This window comes from Pogoniulus pusillus, chromosome 41 (assembly GCF_015220805.1).
Source record: "Pogoniulus pusillus isolate bPogPus1 chromosome 41, bPogPus1.pri, whole genome shotgun sequence".
Classification (NCBI taxonomy): domain Eukaryota; kingdom Metazoa; phylum Chordata; class Aves; order Piciformes; family Lybiidae; genus Pogoniulus; species Pogoniulus pusillus.
In genome coordinates, this window is record NC_087304.1 from 5722965 (window position 1) to 5740111 (window position 17147).

At 62.3% G+C, this 17147-nt stretch overlaps 1 protein-coding gene across 1 annotated transcript; it reads right to left on the bottom strand.

Moving 5' to 3' along the window:
* Window positions 1-9852: 9852 nt before the first annotated feature.
* On the bottom strand, window positions 9853-14678 carry PLPP2 (phospholipid phosphatase 2). Its single transcript, XM_064174996.1, has 6 exons — window positions 14526-14678; window positions 12218-12369; window positions 11612-11889; window positions 11377-11434; window positions 11053-11229; window positions 9853-10956 (listed from the first exon to the last, which is right to left on the bottom strand). The coding sequence occupies exons 1-6, from the start codon at window positions 14575-14577 to the stop codon at window positions 10819-10821; spliced, it is 855 nt and encodes a 284-aa protein (XP_064031066.1). The 5' UTR covers window positions 14578-14678; the 3' UTR covers window positions 9853-10818.
* Window positions 14679-17147: the final 2469 nt, after the last annotated feature.

Sequence of the window (17147 nt, forward strand, 5' to 3'; positions counted from 1 at the left end):
GCGCCAGCGCCGGCTCCACGTGGGGCCTGGCCCGTGCGGGCGAGCGCCCCTGCAGCCAGCCAATGGGAGAGCGGCTCCGCGGCCCGCCCCCACGTGGGGCGCGCCAAGCTGCCTTCCCATTGGCCGGCCGGGGCGAGGGCGGGCGGGAGGTGCCAATCTGGGGCGGCGGCGCGCGGAGGGGGGCGCGCGGGCGGGGAGCGGCCGTTGAAGCCCGCGCGGCGCCGGGGCGGGAGCGGGGCCGGGGCCGGGGCCGGGGCCGGTGCGGGACCCTCGGGCGCACGGTGCGGAGCCTCCTCCCCGGGACCCGCTGTGGGACCCCCCCCCCCCCAAACGCGGGTCACGCCTCCCCCCCGCGTCCTCTCCCACCCCGTCCCAGCCGCTTCGGCCGCAGACCGGAGCCGTGAGGTTCGCACCCGGGACCCTGCACCGGCAGCTCAGCAGCCGTCCCATCCGGGTCCGCTTTTAGGGGCTTTTTGGCCACGAAGCACAAGAAGTCGTTAACCTGCTCACCCTTTCCCCCCCCCCCCCATCGCCCTTATATCTTTAATGAGCACAATTAACGACTTCCCCCCAGGAACGGCCGGTCCCGGTTCACCGAGAATTCCCCGCGGGTGGCGATGGCGAGGGGCAGCAGCGTCCCTCCCCTCGGGCATTCAGCAAGGGAAAGGCTCCTGGGTCCGGCCCCTTCCTATGGCTGTGGGCCCCCCTTTCCCCTTAGGGACCCCCATGCTTTCCCCCTGGCCAAGGGCTCTGGCTTCTCCCCTCCAACAAGCCCCACCACAGAGGCAGCTCCCCCAGCTCTGTCAGACCCTGCGATGCTGCTTCGGGTGCCCGTGGGAAAACTCAGAGCTTTGGGGAAGGAGCCCCCCACGCTGCCAGCCCACTCCCCACCCGTCCCCCGCCGGCTACGCCAGCCTCAGCTCCCCCTCCGGGCGCTGCCTACTTCCCTCCCCAGAACCTTCCATGTTTCCAGCCAGCTGCCTGGGGCCGTACAACCCACTGGGCTTTTCTCCTGGGTTTTCTGGTGGTTTTCTCCTTTCAGGGAGATCGTTTGTTGTTCGACATTTTCTGCTGCCTGCAGGTCAATCCGGGCTTACCGAGAGCAGGAAATAAAACATCTGAAAAGCAGCAGCTGTAAGGGGTCAGCCTCTCCTCCTCTTTAACCTTAATCCACAAGCAGGCCCTGTCCTTTCCTTCCCATCACAGCTCCATCCTCTCCATCCATCACCCCCAGGGAAGGTGGTGGCACCACTGGTGCATGGGACAGACCCCACCACAGACTGGTGAGAAAGACCTCCTATGGGACAGACCTCCTATGGGACAGACCCAGCATAGACTGGTGAGAAAGACCCCCTATGGGACAGACCCCCCCATGGGACAAACCCAGCATAGACCAGTAAGACAGAACCCCCATGGGACAGAACCCCCATAGGGACAGACCCAACCTCAACTCATGGAATAGACCTAGCCTCAATCCATGGGACAGATCCCCCCCATGGGACAGATCCCCCCCATGGGACAGACCCCACCATAGACTGGTGAGAAAGACCTCCTATGGGACAGAACCCACCACAGACTGGTGAGACAGACCCCCCCCCCCATGAGCCAGATGCAGCCTTACACCTGAGCACTCAGACACAGCCTGTCCACGGTGAGCAAAGTGACTCCTCCGAGCAGAAAGCAACATTAAACCTGGCCCCTTCTCCTCTGCCCCGATGGGTTTTGTCCTAAGAGATCAGCTCTGGACACCCTGCAGAGGTTAAAACTTGCTGTGAACTATCCCCTTGAGGTAAACCTGAGTGTGGGGGCTCTGCAAAGCCCTCCTGCTCCAGGGCTCACCACTTTCAAGGCCTCACATCCACCCTGGAGCAGGGACAGCACAAGGCTCTGCATTCACCACAGAGGGGGGGAAAAATCCATCAGGATGTGAATTGTCCCCAAATTCATGCAGAGAGACACAGCTGCATGACAAACACACCTATGCACCAGGCAGGAAGCAAACAGTGTGGTGGGGAGGGAAAGCAACGACTCACATCCCTTCCCTCCAGCCTGTCTGCTGCACCATACACCAAGCTGTGTGCTGCAGCAGCCAGACTGGAGGGCAGGGATCCATCCAGAGGGACCTGGGCAGGCTGCACAGGTGGGCACAAGCCAAGCTCAGGAGGTTCAACAGGACCAAGTGCAACATCTTGCATCTGGGTTGAGGCAATGCCAAGCAGAAATGCAGGCTGGGCAGTGCCAGGCTGGAGAGCAGCCCTGAGGAGAGGCACTTGGGGGTGCTGGTGGAGGAGAAGCTCAGCAGGAGCCAGCAGTGTGCACTTGCAGCCCAGAGAGCCAAGCAGAGCCTGGGCTGCAGCAGCAGAAGTGTGGCCAGCAGGGCCAGGGAGGGGATTCTGCCCCTCTGCTCTGCTCTGCTGAGACCCCACCTGGAGTCCTGCATCCAGCTCTGGAGCCCCTGGGACAAGAGGGCTGTGGAGATGCTGGAGAGTGTCCAGAGCAGGGCCAGGAGGATGCTGAGAGGCTGCAGCAGCTCTGCTGTGAGCACAGCCTGAAAGAGTTGGGGCTGTGCAGGCTGGAGAAGAGGAAGCTCTGAGGTGACCTTCTTGTGGCCTGCCAGGATCTGAGGTGGGCTACAAAAAAGCTGGGGCACTTGGGGACATGGTTTAGTGGCCGTGGTGGTGTGGGTTGGTGGTTGGAGTGGATGACCTCTGAGGGCTTTGCCCACCATAACCATCCTACAGTTCTCTCCTAAAGGCCCTGGCATGGAATGTGACTGCACAAAGCCCACCCTGCACATGCTCAGAGGGCTCTGGGGTCCTAACACATGGCCCTGCTGTCCCCTCCAGCTCTGAGCAGCATCTTGCTGCCTTCACAGAGCTGAAGATGACCTCAGCCCCCTTCCCCACCCCCTCTGGGGGAAGCCAAATCTGTTTCACCCCATCTGTGCCCCACACTCCCAGCATTGTCTCAGAGCAGCCCTGGTCTCCGATGGGAGACCTCCCCCTACCCAGCTCCCCTGAGAAGATCCAGGGAGGGAGATCACCCCCAGCCCTTGCTAGAGCTGGGAAAGGCTGAGGATGCCCTCACTGCACCCACTCTTGGCTCTCAGTGACCCGTGGGGTTTGTGCTCTGTAAAAGGGAGGGGTGGGAAGGTGCTGGGGGGGCTGTGGTGCTGGACCCCACAGAGGAGCAGTCTCCCAGCCCTTATTAGACTTTAAAATGGAAGAACAGCACCATGTCTATTTTGGTAGACAGAACAGATCATTTCTGGAAGAGGGCCACGAATCTCAGAGGGAGGGGAAACAATTTGGCCAAGGTCATGTTAAGGCAGCAAGAGTGGAAAAGGGGAAAAGGAAACCAAAACCAAACCCATCACATACTGAAATAACAAAGGAAAGGCAAATGAGAGCTGGGCTGACACAACATCACTGCCCCCAAGCCCCCTGCCCAGCCTGGGAACCCTGTCCCCTCTGCCCTGCTGCTTCCCACCATCATCCCCTGGGGCTGAAGAGTGAGAGGGGCTGAAGGAGCAGAGAAGAGAGGCCACAAGGAGCAGCTCCCAGCAGGGCCCTCAGTCTCAGGTGGCCTCTTGAGCCCTTCTCCTCTGGCTGCTACAGCCATGCTGGGGTGTGGGACAAGGGCTGTGCTCAGGGTGGTGCTGGGCTGTCACAGGGCAGCTGAGCTCCCCCCTGGCTGCACCAGTTCCCAGTGTGAGGGCACGATGGTGGCAGAGCCAGTGCAGTACTGGCAGGGAAAGCAACGACTCCACTGGCAGGTCCCTCTGCCCTGCCCGGCTCTGGCTCCTTGTCCTTGCCTGCTCCCAGCCAAACAGCAGCCCCCTCTGGCCCAGCCCAGCCCATCCACCACTGCCAGCTGCCACTGCTGTCCATCTCAGGAGGAGGCAGAGCAGGGCTGAGGAGCAGGCTTGGCATGGTGCCGTGGGGTCATGTCTTGCCCAGCAGCCAGCTCCCATGCAGTAGCTTCAAGAGGCAGCCACACACTGGCAGCAGGTGATGCCCACCACACTGAGGGACCTGCAGCCCTGATGGACTTGCAGGGCAGTTCCAGTTTGCTGGGAAGGTCGTGGCAGGAGAGGGAAAGGAAGGGACTCCAGGAATACCCTCCTCACCCACACTGGAGCAGGACAGGCTTTCCCCTGAGCAGATGCCAGGGACAGTGGACACCCCACAGCAGGGCTGGCACTCGGCAGCCCAACGCTTCCGCAGGGCACATCCCTGGCAGTGCCTCATATCCACATGGCTCCTGGCAGGCAGTGGAGAACAAACTGCTGCTCGTCCCCTCTGGCTGCTTCCCTAGCCTCATTTTGCCAGCTCCTCCGTGCCAGAGCAGCTCTGCCGAGGCTGCTCACACAGCAAGGAGGGCTCCCAGCGCCTCTACCTCACCACTCACTCCACCGAGGGGCATCCCCCCCCTGCCATCTCCAGGCTCTGTGCCAGACCCAGGAGTGGGCTGACCCTGTGAGCTTTATGGGACCGGGCACAGCTCAGGACAGGCTCTCACGAGAGTCATCTCAGTACTGGCTTCAGTTTTTGGGCTTCTCAATCCCAGAAGGACCTCGAGGGGCTGGAGTTGGTCCAGAGAAGGGCAACAAAGCTGCTGAGGGGTCTTGAACACAACCAATCCTGTGAGGAGCAGCTGAGGCCACTGGGCTCGGTCAGCCTGGAGAAGAGGAGGCTGAGGGGACACCTCCTGGCCGACTACAGCTCCCTGAGAGGAGGTCGGAGCCAGGTGGGGGTCAGCCTCTTCTCCCAGGGGACAGGGTGAGAGATGGCCTCAAGCTGCACCAGGAGAGGTTCAGGATGGATATCAGGAAAAAAAATTCTTCCCAGGAAGAGTCATCAGGCACTGGAACTGCCCAGGGTGGAGTCACCATCCCTGGAGGGGTTTAAAAGCTGTTTGGACGAGGAGCTCAGGGACATGGGCTAAGGACTGGGTGCAGGAGATGCCAGGCTGGGGTTGGACTCGGTGTCTTAAGGTCTTTTCCAAGCAGGCGATTCTGTGTTCTGTGATCTGCCAACCTCCCACGGGAGGGTTTTCTCCTCCTCGTTTCCTCCTCCTTTTGCTGTTTAATTTCTTCTCTACCCCTCCTCCTCCTCCTCCTCCTCCTCCTCCTCCTCCTCCTGCTCCTCCTCCTCCTCCTCCTCCCCTTAGTGAGATCAAAGGCGTCTGTGGCACCGGGCGCATTTCACGGGAACTGTCGCTTCGGGGGGTGGGGGGAGGCGGCACTGATGGGATCAGAAGAGGAGGAGGCTGGCGGAGAGGGAAGCCCAGATCCGCGCAGGGTGCCGACAGCCCCGGGTCGGGAGAGGCGCAGGCTCCGCGGGCACCGGTGGCCCCGGGTGCGGCTCCGAGAGGGCGGAGGCTGCGGACCGGCGACGCTCCCGGACCTCCGCTGGGCTCTTGCTGCCCTCTGCCGCCGGCCGGTGAAGTCCGGTGCCCAGCACGCCCAGGGCCGGAGCAGCTCGGTGCCTTCCCTGAGAGGCAGGGGGATGTGCCCTGCTCCCCCGGGGGAAACACAAGGGTGATGCCGGCGGCACAGGCCTGAACTTGTGCCAGGGGAGGGTTAGGTTGGAGATCAGGAACAATTTCTTTGCTACCAGAGGGGTCAGGGGTTGGCAGAGGCTGCCCAGGGAGGTGGTGGTGGAGTACCCATCCCTGGAGGTGTTCAGGAAAGGTGTGGCTGTGGCACCTGGGGACAGGGTTTGGTGGCCATGGTGGGGCTGGGTTGATGGATGGACTCAATGATTATAGAATTGCTTTGGTTGGAGACCACCTCTGATTCTGTGCCTACTAGAATGGGTGCTCCTGCCAGCCTCATCACACCCTGTCCCATGCTGCCATCCCTCCTGAAGCCATCCTGGCAAGGGGCAATGCCAAGAGTCATGCCCCTCCCTGGTGGGCTGCATGCTCCTCTCCTCTGGCTGCTGGTTCTCTCCCACCCCAGGTGCCACCACTTGGAGGTGTTCAAGAAACCTGTGGCCATGGCACTTGGAGACAGGGTTGGGGGCCAGGGTAGGGCTGGGTTGATGGTTGGACTCTGGTTAGAAAAGATCTCTATGATCACAAACCAATTCCATGATTCTAAGGTGCCCAGACCAGGCTCCAGCCTCCATAACACCCCAGCAGCCCCCAAGCCAGTGCTGGCCAGCACCACTCACCTCCAGGGGCCACAGTCTTGGGGTCCTGGCTCGGATACCCCAACTTTGCCCTTGTCATGCTGAGGAGAAGCAGCCCATGGCCTGCTGCAGTCACTCTCAGGTTGTGAACACCCTCACCCAAAGGTGCACCCTGCTGTACCTGCAGGCATGGCTCCCTCTCTCACCACATCCCTCTGCAGGGGCTGCTCCACACCCCCCGCCGCAGGCTCAGCTGCTGGCAGCTTCCACCCCTGGCTGCAGGCCAGGGAAGGGGATGCTTGGGGGATGAGTAACATCCTTCCTGGCAAGGCCTCTGCCTGCTCCTGGAAGCACGCTTTGGGCACCAGGAAGCTCAACCCCTCTGCCTGCCACTTGCCCCAACCAGCTGGGGAAAGAGGCCAAGAGCAAGAGGCAACCTGAGGCTGGAGCAAACAAAGCCAGACAAAGCCCTCAGAGCAGCAGGAGGAGCCCCAGGTGCCAAGGAGAGGGGAGGGAAAATACTGCATGGCAAGGCAGGAGCCAGCCAGGAGGCACAGGTTAGGGGAGGCAGCCCAGGGCCCCCTCCAAAGTGAGGCTGGAAGCCAGAGCTCAGCTGAGAGCTGCCAGGAGCAGCTTATTTTGGATAGGAGGCATCTTGGCTGAGCACTTGGTGCGTGGAGCTGCAGAGGCTGGGGAACAGGACAGCTCTCAGAAAGCAGGTCCCAGCCATGACTTCTGGGCCAGTGCTGCTTGGCTTCAGCCCTGCAGCTGAATCTCTCCCAACACAACCAGGACTGGATCTCTAACTCCTGAGTCACTCACTGCAAAGGGCTTTGGACATCCCAGCCACAAGCTGGCTCAATGCCCAGGGCCACAACTCACCCTGAATACAAGAGGAGCTGCCTGGGATGCACTAAGCAGGACACAGAACTCCTGCCAGCCCTGACACAACCTCAAGCCTCAAACGGGGAAAGTGAGGCACAGGAGGTGCAGGGGAGGGGGACACTTTACCCCACCCCTCAACTCTGCTCTCCCACAAGCCCCACGATGCTCACAGCCTGGCCCAGACCTTCCCAGTCCTCAGCCTGGGGGACTCAAGGCAGCAGGAGCTGGCCTGAAGTAGGAGCAGCACTGGCAGCAAGCCACAGCATTCAGCCATGACAAGGGCTGGAGGGATTGCAGATCCTGCAGCAGAAACTGGACCTGCTTTGCCTTCTCCAGTACCCTGCTGGCATCCACAGAACTGGGCAGCAGGAACTCACAGCCCCTTGCTGTGCCCAGACGTGGGCTGGAAGGTCTTAGAGGTTACTCATGGCTTGGCCTGCCACGAGTTTGGTCAGGTCTCAGCCCCTCTTTCCTACAGCAGGGCACAGCTGCAAGCAGCCTCATCCACCGGGGGAAGGAGCAGGCAAGCTCCCTGCCGAGCTCCCTGCCGAGCTCCCTGCCGAGCTCCCTGCCCTGCACCAGCCTGCCCTGCCCTGCCGAGCTGCACGCTGCAGCATTGTGGCCCAGCTGGTTTTTCCAGCAGTGCATCCAAGAGGAGAAATCAGATCTCAAGGGAAAGGAGCAGGCACGTTTCTGGCTGCACAGAGAAGCTGTGGAGGCAATGCCAGGAAGTGGGGCAGCTGCTGGGCACCACAGCCTGGCCAGAGGAAAACACCCAGCAGATAAGCTGCAGCCCACACAGCCTGGGCCTCGCTTGCCCCTGACTGCAGGAGCTGCTGCCTCTTTACAGACCTTTGTTTGCAAACCCTGTGGCACAGGCACCCTGCCCTGGCACTTCCCCCCACCCCGAGCTTTGTTTTATACCAACAGACATTAACCAAACCAGCTCAGAGGGCTGGGACAGGGGAAAGGACCCAGCGGGGGGAGCAGGGAAGGGTGGGAGAGAGGAAAGCTCTCAAAGGAAAACAGAAGAGCAGCGTGGGGAGGGAGTTCCCTCCACACAGGGAAAGTATTTTTTGGTCAGGGCTTGTCTAGACTGGAGTAGCCTACTCTGCTTCAGCACATCACCACCACGCAGCAAGCCCAGGCTGTGCAGGGGTTCTGCTGCTCCCAGCCAGCACAGACCAGGCTGCACTGTCCAAGAGGCAGAACCCACCCCAGCTCTGGCCATTCCACCCCACGAGGGGCTGGGGTTCCCCTGGGCCCTGCCTCTTACAAGGGTTTGGTACCCTGTAGAGCCCAGGATGTGCCCAGGTGGAGGGAGCTTACAGCAGCTTGGCTTCCTTGTTCTATGCCAGCAGCTCTGTCCACCTCCAGCAAGCTGCAGACAGCACCCAAGTGGCCCCAAGCAGCGTGGGTAGAGCTGGCACCATCTTAAGCCAAACCCCAGAACCAGGCAGAGCTGTTGCCAGCACCACGGAGCAGACAGATCCCCGATTGACCCTTGAGCCTGGTCCTGCGAGGACGCTGCCCTGCCAGTGCCCTCCAGGCCAGGGCTCTCTGCCTGTCCCTGTTGCAGTCATTCCCACAGCAGGAGGGACATGTGGTGGCTGTGCCAAGGCTGTCACCACCCTGCCCTCCCTTGGCTCCAGCTGCAGGAGCAGCCGAGAGAGCTGCAGGCACAAAGCGTCACTTTTTCCAGCAGCTTCTCTCCGCCTTCTCCTCCTTCCCCCTTGCAGAGGGCAGAGGCAGTGCTGGGAAGCACAGGAGGCTCCTGGGGTCAGGGCAAAGGCAGTGCCAGGACAGCACCCAGCTGGGACAGGTCTCAGAGCCCTGAGCTGCCCACAGCTCTTTTCACATCTGAAAATGCCTAAGGGCAACCCTCTCAAATTGTAGAGCCACAGAGTGCCAGGGGCTGGAAGGGACCTCCAAAGCTCACCCAGTTCCAACCCCCTGCCAGAGCAGCATCTCCTGCACCAGATCACACAGGAACACATCCAGGTGGGTTTTGAATACATCCAGAGAGGGAGACTCCACAACTCACCCTGGGCAGCCTGTTCCAGTGCTCTGTCACCCTCACAGTGAAGAAATTCCTCCTCATGATTAAAAGAAACTTCCTCTGCCTCAGCTTCCACCATTGCCCTTGGCCTGGCACTGGGCATCACCCAGCAGAGCCTGGCTCCAGCCTCCTGCCACTCACCTGCACATCTTTAGAGCCATTGCTGAGGTCACCTCTCAGCTCCTCTGCTCCCAGCAGCACAGCCCCAGCTCCCTCGGGCTCTCCTCTTCACAGAGCTGTGCCATTGCCTTCAGCATCTTTGTGGCTCTGTGCTGGACCCTCTCAAGCAGTTCTGTGTCCCTCTTGAACTGAGAGGCCCAGAATTGGACACAGTACTGCAGACGCAGCCTCAGCAGGGCAGAGCAGAGGGGCAGGAGAACCTTTCTCGACCTACTAACCACAGCCCTTCTAATGCACCCCAGAATGGCATTGCCCCTCCTGGCCACGTGTGCACATTGCTGGCTCATGCTCAGCCTCCCCTCAGCTGGGACCCCCCAGGTGGCAGTGTGCCTGAGGGGTGCCCAGCCAGCCTCATCTCCACTCTCCTTCCCATGGCAGGATGCTGCTCCCATCAGCTCTACTCAAGGCCTCTCCAAAGGATTTGGGAGGGTGGCTCAGCAGCCCTGACAGACTCCTACAGCAAACCTCCCTGCTGGCAAGGGGCTCCAGACCCCTTCTGCCCCTGGGAAAAGCAAACCCTGAAGACATCGAGTCCATCCCCTGCAAGGCCAGGAGCATCCACGGAGTCAGAGAAGAGGCCTGACACAGACATTCTTTAAGGATGATCTAATTTAAAAAAAAAGAACACTTTTCTTTACAAAAACACATCATAATGAAACTGTAGTTTAAGAAGAGGCCCTCAGTGCTGCAGTGCTGGAGGCAGCTACGTGTCAGCGGTGGGACCGCACCGTGGCCCACTCCTCACCTTCCCAGGGAGTTGGGAGTCCTGTGTCCAGCTCCACACCTCCCTTTATTTGCCTTTACCACAGAAAAAACATCCCCCTTTCCCCTCTGCATCCTCTAAAGCATCAGCTAAAGCTGCAGGAGAGACAAAGGCTCCAGCATCCCTCACCCCAAGCCAGGCGTGCAGCAGGCAGGGTGCAGCAAGCCCTCGCTGCCAGCGCCGCGGCACCAGGTACCACCCAGAGAGGAGCCTGCCTGGGCACCCGTTGCTCACAGCAGCTGCTGGCAGCCAGGGCTGCTTTTCAGGGTAATCAGGGAACAGAGAAGAGCTCTGGATTGCTTTAATCCTTTCCAAAAAAGTATTGCTAGCCCAGCAGCTGTCCTCCTCCCCCCTCTGCTTGCGAGGATTTGCACTCGTGAGGCTGGGTAATTTGACAGGGATAATACACAGGCAGCCTCAGACTTCCCGATGAGTTTGCGTGGCACACTCTGCCAGCCCAATAAATCCGCCCCCACGTGCCGCCCTTCCCCGCCGTGTGAAGGGCTGGGACAGCAGCCTTGGAGCATGACTCAGACGCACAAGGGATCGAGGACCTTCCCTTCCCATGGGCAGGGCGCTGGAGATCACCGGAGACTGGCAGGCAGAGGCACCACGGCGAGCTGGGGAGGGTGGGGCGGGTGATGGGAACGGGGGATGGAGAGGGCTGTCCCCTGGGTACCTGAGGCAGCGGAGCCTCGGTGGAGCCAGCTGTTAAAAGGCGGCGCCAGCATCCCCACGCCCTGGTGCCGGCAGCGGTGCGCGGTGAGGGGCAGGTTGGCAGCAGGGTGCCCGGCTCAGGGGCCACCCCGGTAGCTGTAGTGATTGCAGTCAGGCTCGCCCATGGTGAGCGGCACGCTGGGCTTGCGCTCCGTGTCCTTGGCGCCGCACGGCCGCGGGGGACGGGGCTTGAAGAAGTCAGAGACGTAGCGGACCTAGAAGGCAAGGAGGGTTTGGGGAAGGCTGAGCTTGCAGCCAGCGGCAGCCTGGCAGAGCGTTGGGTCAAGGCAGAAAAAAAAAGGGACACTCACAATGAGGACGGCAATGAGAGCCCCTTGGAGCAGCCCTGCCAGGACGTCGCTCCAGTGGTGCTTGTAGTCGGACACCCTGGTGTAGCCCACGTAGATGGCGAAGGCGATGAGGAAGAACTGGATGGTAGGGCGCAGCAGCCGTGCCCACTTGCCCACCAGTCGGGCTTGCACGTAGAGCTGGGGAGGGGCAGGGAGAACAAAAGGGGGAGCAGTCACCAGCCTGATAACAGAGCACTCAGAGCACTGCTGTGCCCTAGGGGACAAGAGCCATGGGGGGCTCTCCACCTTCCTGCAGCCACAGCTTGCCCGGGGCATGGCACTTACCGCCAGGAACATCATGCAGTACATCCCAAAGGAGGAGTGCCCAGAGTAGAAGGACAGTCTGTGGAGTAAAAGACATGGATCAGGCCAGGGCAGCAAGCCCAGAGTGTCCACCTGGACCCCTGCAAGCCCCAACCTGCTCTGCAAGCTTTGCCTTGTGGCGGAACATCAAGACCCATCTCGGGCTGCCAGCAGCCCAGCAGGTAGATTGGCCACATGCTGTGGCCCCAGGGCTCACCTGGACTCGGTGACATTCCTGCTCTCCCCCTGGCAGACGTTCTCCAGCTGCACATAGATGGAGCAGTTCACCTTGGACCAGTCGGGATTGCAGACGGCCAGGAAGTTCGGCCGGAGGCGACCGATCATGTACTTGGCCAGGTCAGTCAGGGACTGGCTGATGGCTCCCCCAAAAAGGAAGGTCCCAACCACCTTGTAGAGGGCAGCCAGGTAGTTGTTGAACTCTGACTTGGAGTAGAGACGCTCTGTGTAGACCAGGTATGCTTCCCCTGTTGAGATCTGAGGGCACCGAGGAGCAAAGGGTGAGGGTCTTGGCGCTACCGAGCAGTTCCCCAGCACCAGGAGCACAGGAGGCTTCCTCTCTTTGATCTGCTGTAGAGGAGCTCCTGGCACTCAGCTGCCTCAGGAGCCCTCTCCCTGCAGGGAACCAGCCCCATAGGATATGGATTCCACCACCCTAACCCTCGGCAAAGCAGGGCTCAACCTAAGGGGCTCGTTGCACTGCTGGGGGCCTGGAGGTGGGCTGTGCTGGGACCCAGCTCCTGAATCCAATGTGCCAGGATGCCCCTGCCCCCCCCCCCCAGGGAAGGGAATGGTGCTTCCTTACAATAGCAACAGTGCAGGTGATGGTGACCCCAGCCATGAGGCCATGGGTGATGGTGTCTGCCTTGTAGGGGTAGCGGATGGAGTCATCGTCGCAGTAGAAGCCTCGCTTGTAGGGGGAGTTCACCAGCGTCAGGATGATAAAGGGCAGAGATGCTGCAAGGCAGAGGGAGGGTGAGGACTGGAGACACTCAGCCATGGGCTCCACATAGGCACCCAGAACAGAGCCATATCCCCATACATATCCCTGGGTCTCTGCTCCCACTGCTGAGGAGGGATCTCCTCTGGGGACACAGTCCTGGGCCACCAAACAGAGGGAGGGAGGTCATGCACCCACCAGCCCCACCACTGATAGGGCTCTATCAGGGCTCACAGCTGCCTGCAGCACTCAGATAATACAGGAGAAGGCCACAGACGGGCACCTGCCGAGCCCACGCAGCTGTCTTGCTCCTTCCCAGGCACTGCAGTCACAAGGTCTGGTGCAAGAGCCTGGAGCTGGTCTTGCACCTTCTCCTCACACTACCCAGGGTCATTTGGCCTAGGAGGATGCAGCTCACTTGGGCTGATGAGTGCAGGCATCTTGCAAGCCTCTTGAACAGCATGAAAGGGCACCCAGGCCTCAGGTGTTCCCAGCAGGACCCTCACACCAGCTCCAGGAGAGGCACCGCCTGCAGGTGCTGGTGGGGGATCCAGACCCCAGGGCACTTGGCTTCCCACCCTCTTGGTGCCCCATGCCAGCCTCTCCTCTCTCCTGGCAGGGCTCTGGATAGATGCTGGGATCAGCTGACTCAGTCCAGGCTTTGCCACCCAGGATGTCCCAGCTCTGACCATGGGCATTTTACAGCACAACTCTGGACGGGACAGCCCCAAGAGCAAGAGAGATGTTTTGGGGTGAGGGGTGCCAAACCCCCGCTGGAAAGGGACCTCTTGCCCGCAAAGCCGCGGCCGGAGCAGCCCGGGCAGGGCCGGGATTACCCTTGCCGGGGGACGCGGGGGCGCAGCCGGATCCGAGACGTTCTTCCCCGAGCGCGGCCCCTCGGTCCACCTTAAGCTCAGGCTTCGCTCCCGGTTCCGCCTTTCCCAGCGGTTTCCGCCTGCCCGACCTCCGCCGTCTCCCGGGAACACGCACCTTTGTCCCCGCCCGCCCCCGGGAGACCCCCCGCGCCCAGACCCACCGCCTCCGGCGCTCACCGGCAGAGCTGGGACAACGACAGCGAGTCCCCGGCCCGCTGCTCCCGCACTGTCCCGCTCAGCCTAACGAGGAACTAGTCCCGGTTTCCCCCGCCCCTCTCCGAGGGGTGGTAGCGGCGGGGCCGGGGAGGAGGCTGGGGGTGGGGGGTGGGGAGCGAAGCCGGTGCCCGGTGGCTCCAAGACGCCTCCGCGTACACCTCAGACGTTCATTTGCAGCTCAAATTAGACACCAACTTTCCCTTCTGGATAATTTCATCATCCCCCCCCCCCCCTAAAAAAAGCTCCGCTAAAAATAAAGGCACCGGCAAGGAAACGCGTCCCGAGCAGACAGGAACCGGCCGCTCCCCACCGGTGCTCAAGAAAGCAGCTCCCGGCCCGGGAGGCTCCGGTTGAAATTACGACCTGGGTCTTTATTTTTAGCCCATCCTAATTAGGTGCTTCTCAGCGTCTGTTTTAGAAACGGGCGTTTACCCGCACCGGGGGGGACGGGGGGGTTGTGTGTGTGGCGGGGGTGGTGTTGAGCCCCGGGAAAAGGAGTACCCCGAAACCCCCCGCCCGGGGCTGCGGAGCCTCTAGTCCCGCTCCGTCCGTCCGTCCGCCCGCGGAGCGACGGGGCCCGGCCCGGCGGGCAGGCAGCCAGGGCAGCAGCGGCAGGAGGAAACAAACCTCCCCGAGCAGCTCGGCGGGGCCCCGCCGGCCGCCTTCCCGGCCTGGAACCGGCTCCGATCCCGGGGATAGGCCGCCGGACCCGCCCGAGGGTCCCCCGCTTGCCACTGGGGCACGTCCCCGGGGCGCTGCGCCCTCGCCTCCAAAGGCATCCCGACTACGGGACCCTCTGTCGTGCCCGGTGGTCCCGGGGAAAGCGACGGTTCCCTCCCGCCTGGTCCCGCCGCCTCCGTCCGCGCCGCCACGAAGGGGCCCCGGTTCCCAGAACAGGGCCGGGCAGGTGCCTCCGGAGCTGCCCCCAACCCGGCCCCCACGGCGCTGGCAACGGGCTGGCCCGGGCAGCGGCGCCAGGCGACCACGGACCCCCGGTACCACCCACGAACATAGCGCCAGCCCGCGGCACAGCCCCACCGGAGGGACCCGGGGACGCTCCGGCGCCGGTACTGAGCCCTCACCGACCGCCAAGCAGAGCACGTCGAGCACCACGAAGACCTTCCTGCGCTCCATCCCGCTGCCGGTAGCGGCCCCGCGGCCCGACCCCGGTGCTCACATGGCCCGGAATGGCACGGGCCCGACCGGGAGGTAAAGTCCGGGCGGGGCGGGGCGGGACGGGACGGGGCGGCTCCAGCAACCGATGCCCCCGCCCGCGGGCCGGGCACGGAGCGGGCGGGGCCGGGCTGTGGGGCCGGGCAGGTGCGGGGCGCGGCGGGGGCGAAGGCGGAGAGTCCCCGTCCAGCCCGGAGCCCCTCTTCGCCCCCAGCTACTTGTCGGTATCCGCTCCAGAGCCTTCGATGGCGGACTCCCGGGCCCCGCTCCTCCTGGCCCGGTCTCCACGGCTGCCTCCAAGTGGAAAGGGGAGAAGGAAGGGAGCAAAGCTGCGTGTGGGGACCGCGTGGGTCCCATCGGGCTCAGGGTCTCCCGAGACTGAAAGAGAAGGAACAGAGGAAGAATCCTGGGGTGGAAGAAGGCAGCGGCTGCAGGCCCGGGGAGGGGGGGAGGGGATGGCAGGTCCGGGGCTGACTCAGTGGTGATGCCAGGGTGGGGGACAGGAGGGTGCCCCGAGAGCTTCTGAGCAGCCGGATTTAAACACAGGACAAGAGGAGGGTTTGGTTTGAGCTGCGGTTCAGCCTCTGGGACAAGGGATGGTGTTTCCTGGGACCTCAAACAGGCTCCAGCGCTGCCTGTTGGGGCTGGAGACCCTCAGCAGGGGACCCCCCCCAGAGCAGGGACAGGAGCAAAGGTCTGAGCAGTGAGTCCTGGGTGGGAGCAGGGATGGGATCGACCACAGCTTGGCTGTTTGCTTCGGGCCCAACTCCTGGTGGGGAGGGGAAGGAAACATAAATAATACAGAACTCACCCCAAATGATAGTAGCTGCCTGGGGTGGTTTGTTTAAGTGTGGCATGAGTGGCCTGTGGAGAATAGGGAGGCTGCTGTGGGAAGCTGGAAACACTCCTGGGAGTTAAGGAAATGGGCAGAACCACTTGACAGTGTTCCTCTGCGCCAGCCTGCCCCAGTGCAACTGCCCAGCTGCACCACAGGGCCCTGGCACAGCTGCTGGGGCAGGATTTAGTAGAGTTGTGTCAGTTGGAAAAGTCCTCTGAGATCATCCAGCTGTCAGCCCAACCCCACCACGGCCACTAAACTCTGTCCCCAAGTGCCATGGCCACGCTCTTCTGGAGCACCTCCAGGCATGGGCACTCCACCACCTCCCTGGGCAGCCTCTGCCAATCTTTGACCACTCTTGCAGCAAGGAAATTTTTCCTCATCTCCAACCTAACCCTCCCCTGGCACAATTTCAGGCCATTTCCTCTCCTTCTATCCCCTGACCCTAGGGAGAAGAGACCAACCCCCACCTCACTGCAGCTTCCTTCCAGGGAGCTGCAGAGAGCAATGAGGTCTTCTCTCAACCTCTTCATCTCCAGACTAAACACCCTCAGCTCCCTCAGCTGCTCCTCCCCAGCCCTGTTCTCCAGACCCTCTCCCATCTTTGTTGCCTTTCTCTGGACCTGCTCCACCTCTTCAATGTCCTTCTCGGAGTGACCCAAAACTGAACCCCGGATTCAAGGTGTGAATTTGCTGCCTTCAGGCCCCAAATCTTGGTGCTGAGTGGGTAAAAGCCCCAAGGCAGAGGAGCTGGAGGAAGAGAGGTTGGCTGGCACCTCTGGGATGCCCAGATGGTGTCCTGGAGAGGTTGCAGGCTTTAATACCTGCAGTTAACAGATCTCTCCTACTCATCCCAGACCCCAGCAGTCCTTGGCTGTGCTAAGCCACCCTCACAGCTGGCACAGAAGTACTCCAGGCTGGGCCGTTGCAGGGGCACAGATGTGGCAGTGTGGGGCTCAGCAAGGGTCATGCAGCTCTGTGCCAGGGCAGGGCAGAGGGGGCTGATTTCAGGCAGCTGTTCCCTGGCCCGTGCGGTGCAGTACCACGAGCAGGACTTTGCCCCGAGCAGTGCCGTGGCTGTCGGACAGTGCCAGGTTGGCAGGAGCCACCCAGGAATGGCCCAGCCCGGCTGGACCTGCTGCTCTCGGCTCGGCTCGGCTCTCAGCTGCCCCTCCAGGCTAGCAAAAGGCCCCGCGGAGAGGCAGTGGCGCAGCCCTGGTGCCAGGGGGTCCGTGGGGGGAGCCTGGCACCGTTTGGGCTCTGCCGGATGCTTTCTGCTTCCCTTGGGCTGTGCCGGGGCCAGCCCCTCCCAGCCCCAAGGCGAGCGTGGGGACCCCGTCCCGGGGGGCTGCTGATGCTCCTCTTCGGGGGGGGTGGGGGTGTGCCAGGGACCCTTCTCCTCCCGCTGCCGGGGGCTTGCCCACGCCTCTGCCGCCGCCGCCACGTCGCACGGAGGCTCACGGGGGGGAGGACTGGGCCGAGCTCGGGCCCGAGAGCTCTGCTGGCAGAGGCTGCCGGGGGTGGGGAGCGGAGCCCTCGGCCCCGATCGCTGCAGCTGCGGGGGGAGGGACCGGGCAGAGGACAAAGGTCCGAGACCCCCTGGTGATGCGACCCCCGGGCGCGGAGCCGGTCCCGGCGCAGGGCTCCGGCCCCCTCTGCCGTTAAACAGCTGCGGCTGCAGCGGCCGCGCCCG

What these genes read in the sequence shown, in the direction of transcription:
- PLPP2 (XM_064174996.1), bottom strand. Translation starts at nt 14,577, where the DNA reads ATGGAGCGCAGGAAGGTCTTCGTGGTGCTCGACGTGCTCTGCTTGGCG. An exon ending in CGTGCTCTGCTTGGCGGTCG is followed by an intron (nt 12,370 to 14,525) that starts GTGAGGGCTCAG and finishes TCTGCCTTGCAG; the next exon opens with CATCTCTGCCCTTTATCATC. An exon ending in TCACCTGCACTGTTGCTATT is followed by an intron (nt 11,890 to 12,217) that starts GTAAGGAAGCAC and finishes CGGTGCCCTCAG; the next exon opens with ATCTCAACAGGGGAAGCATA.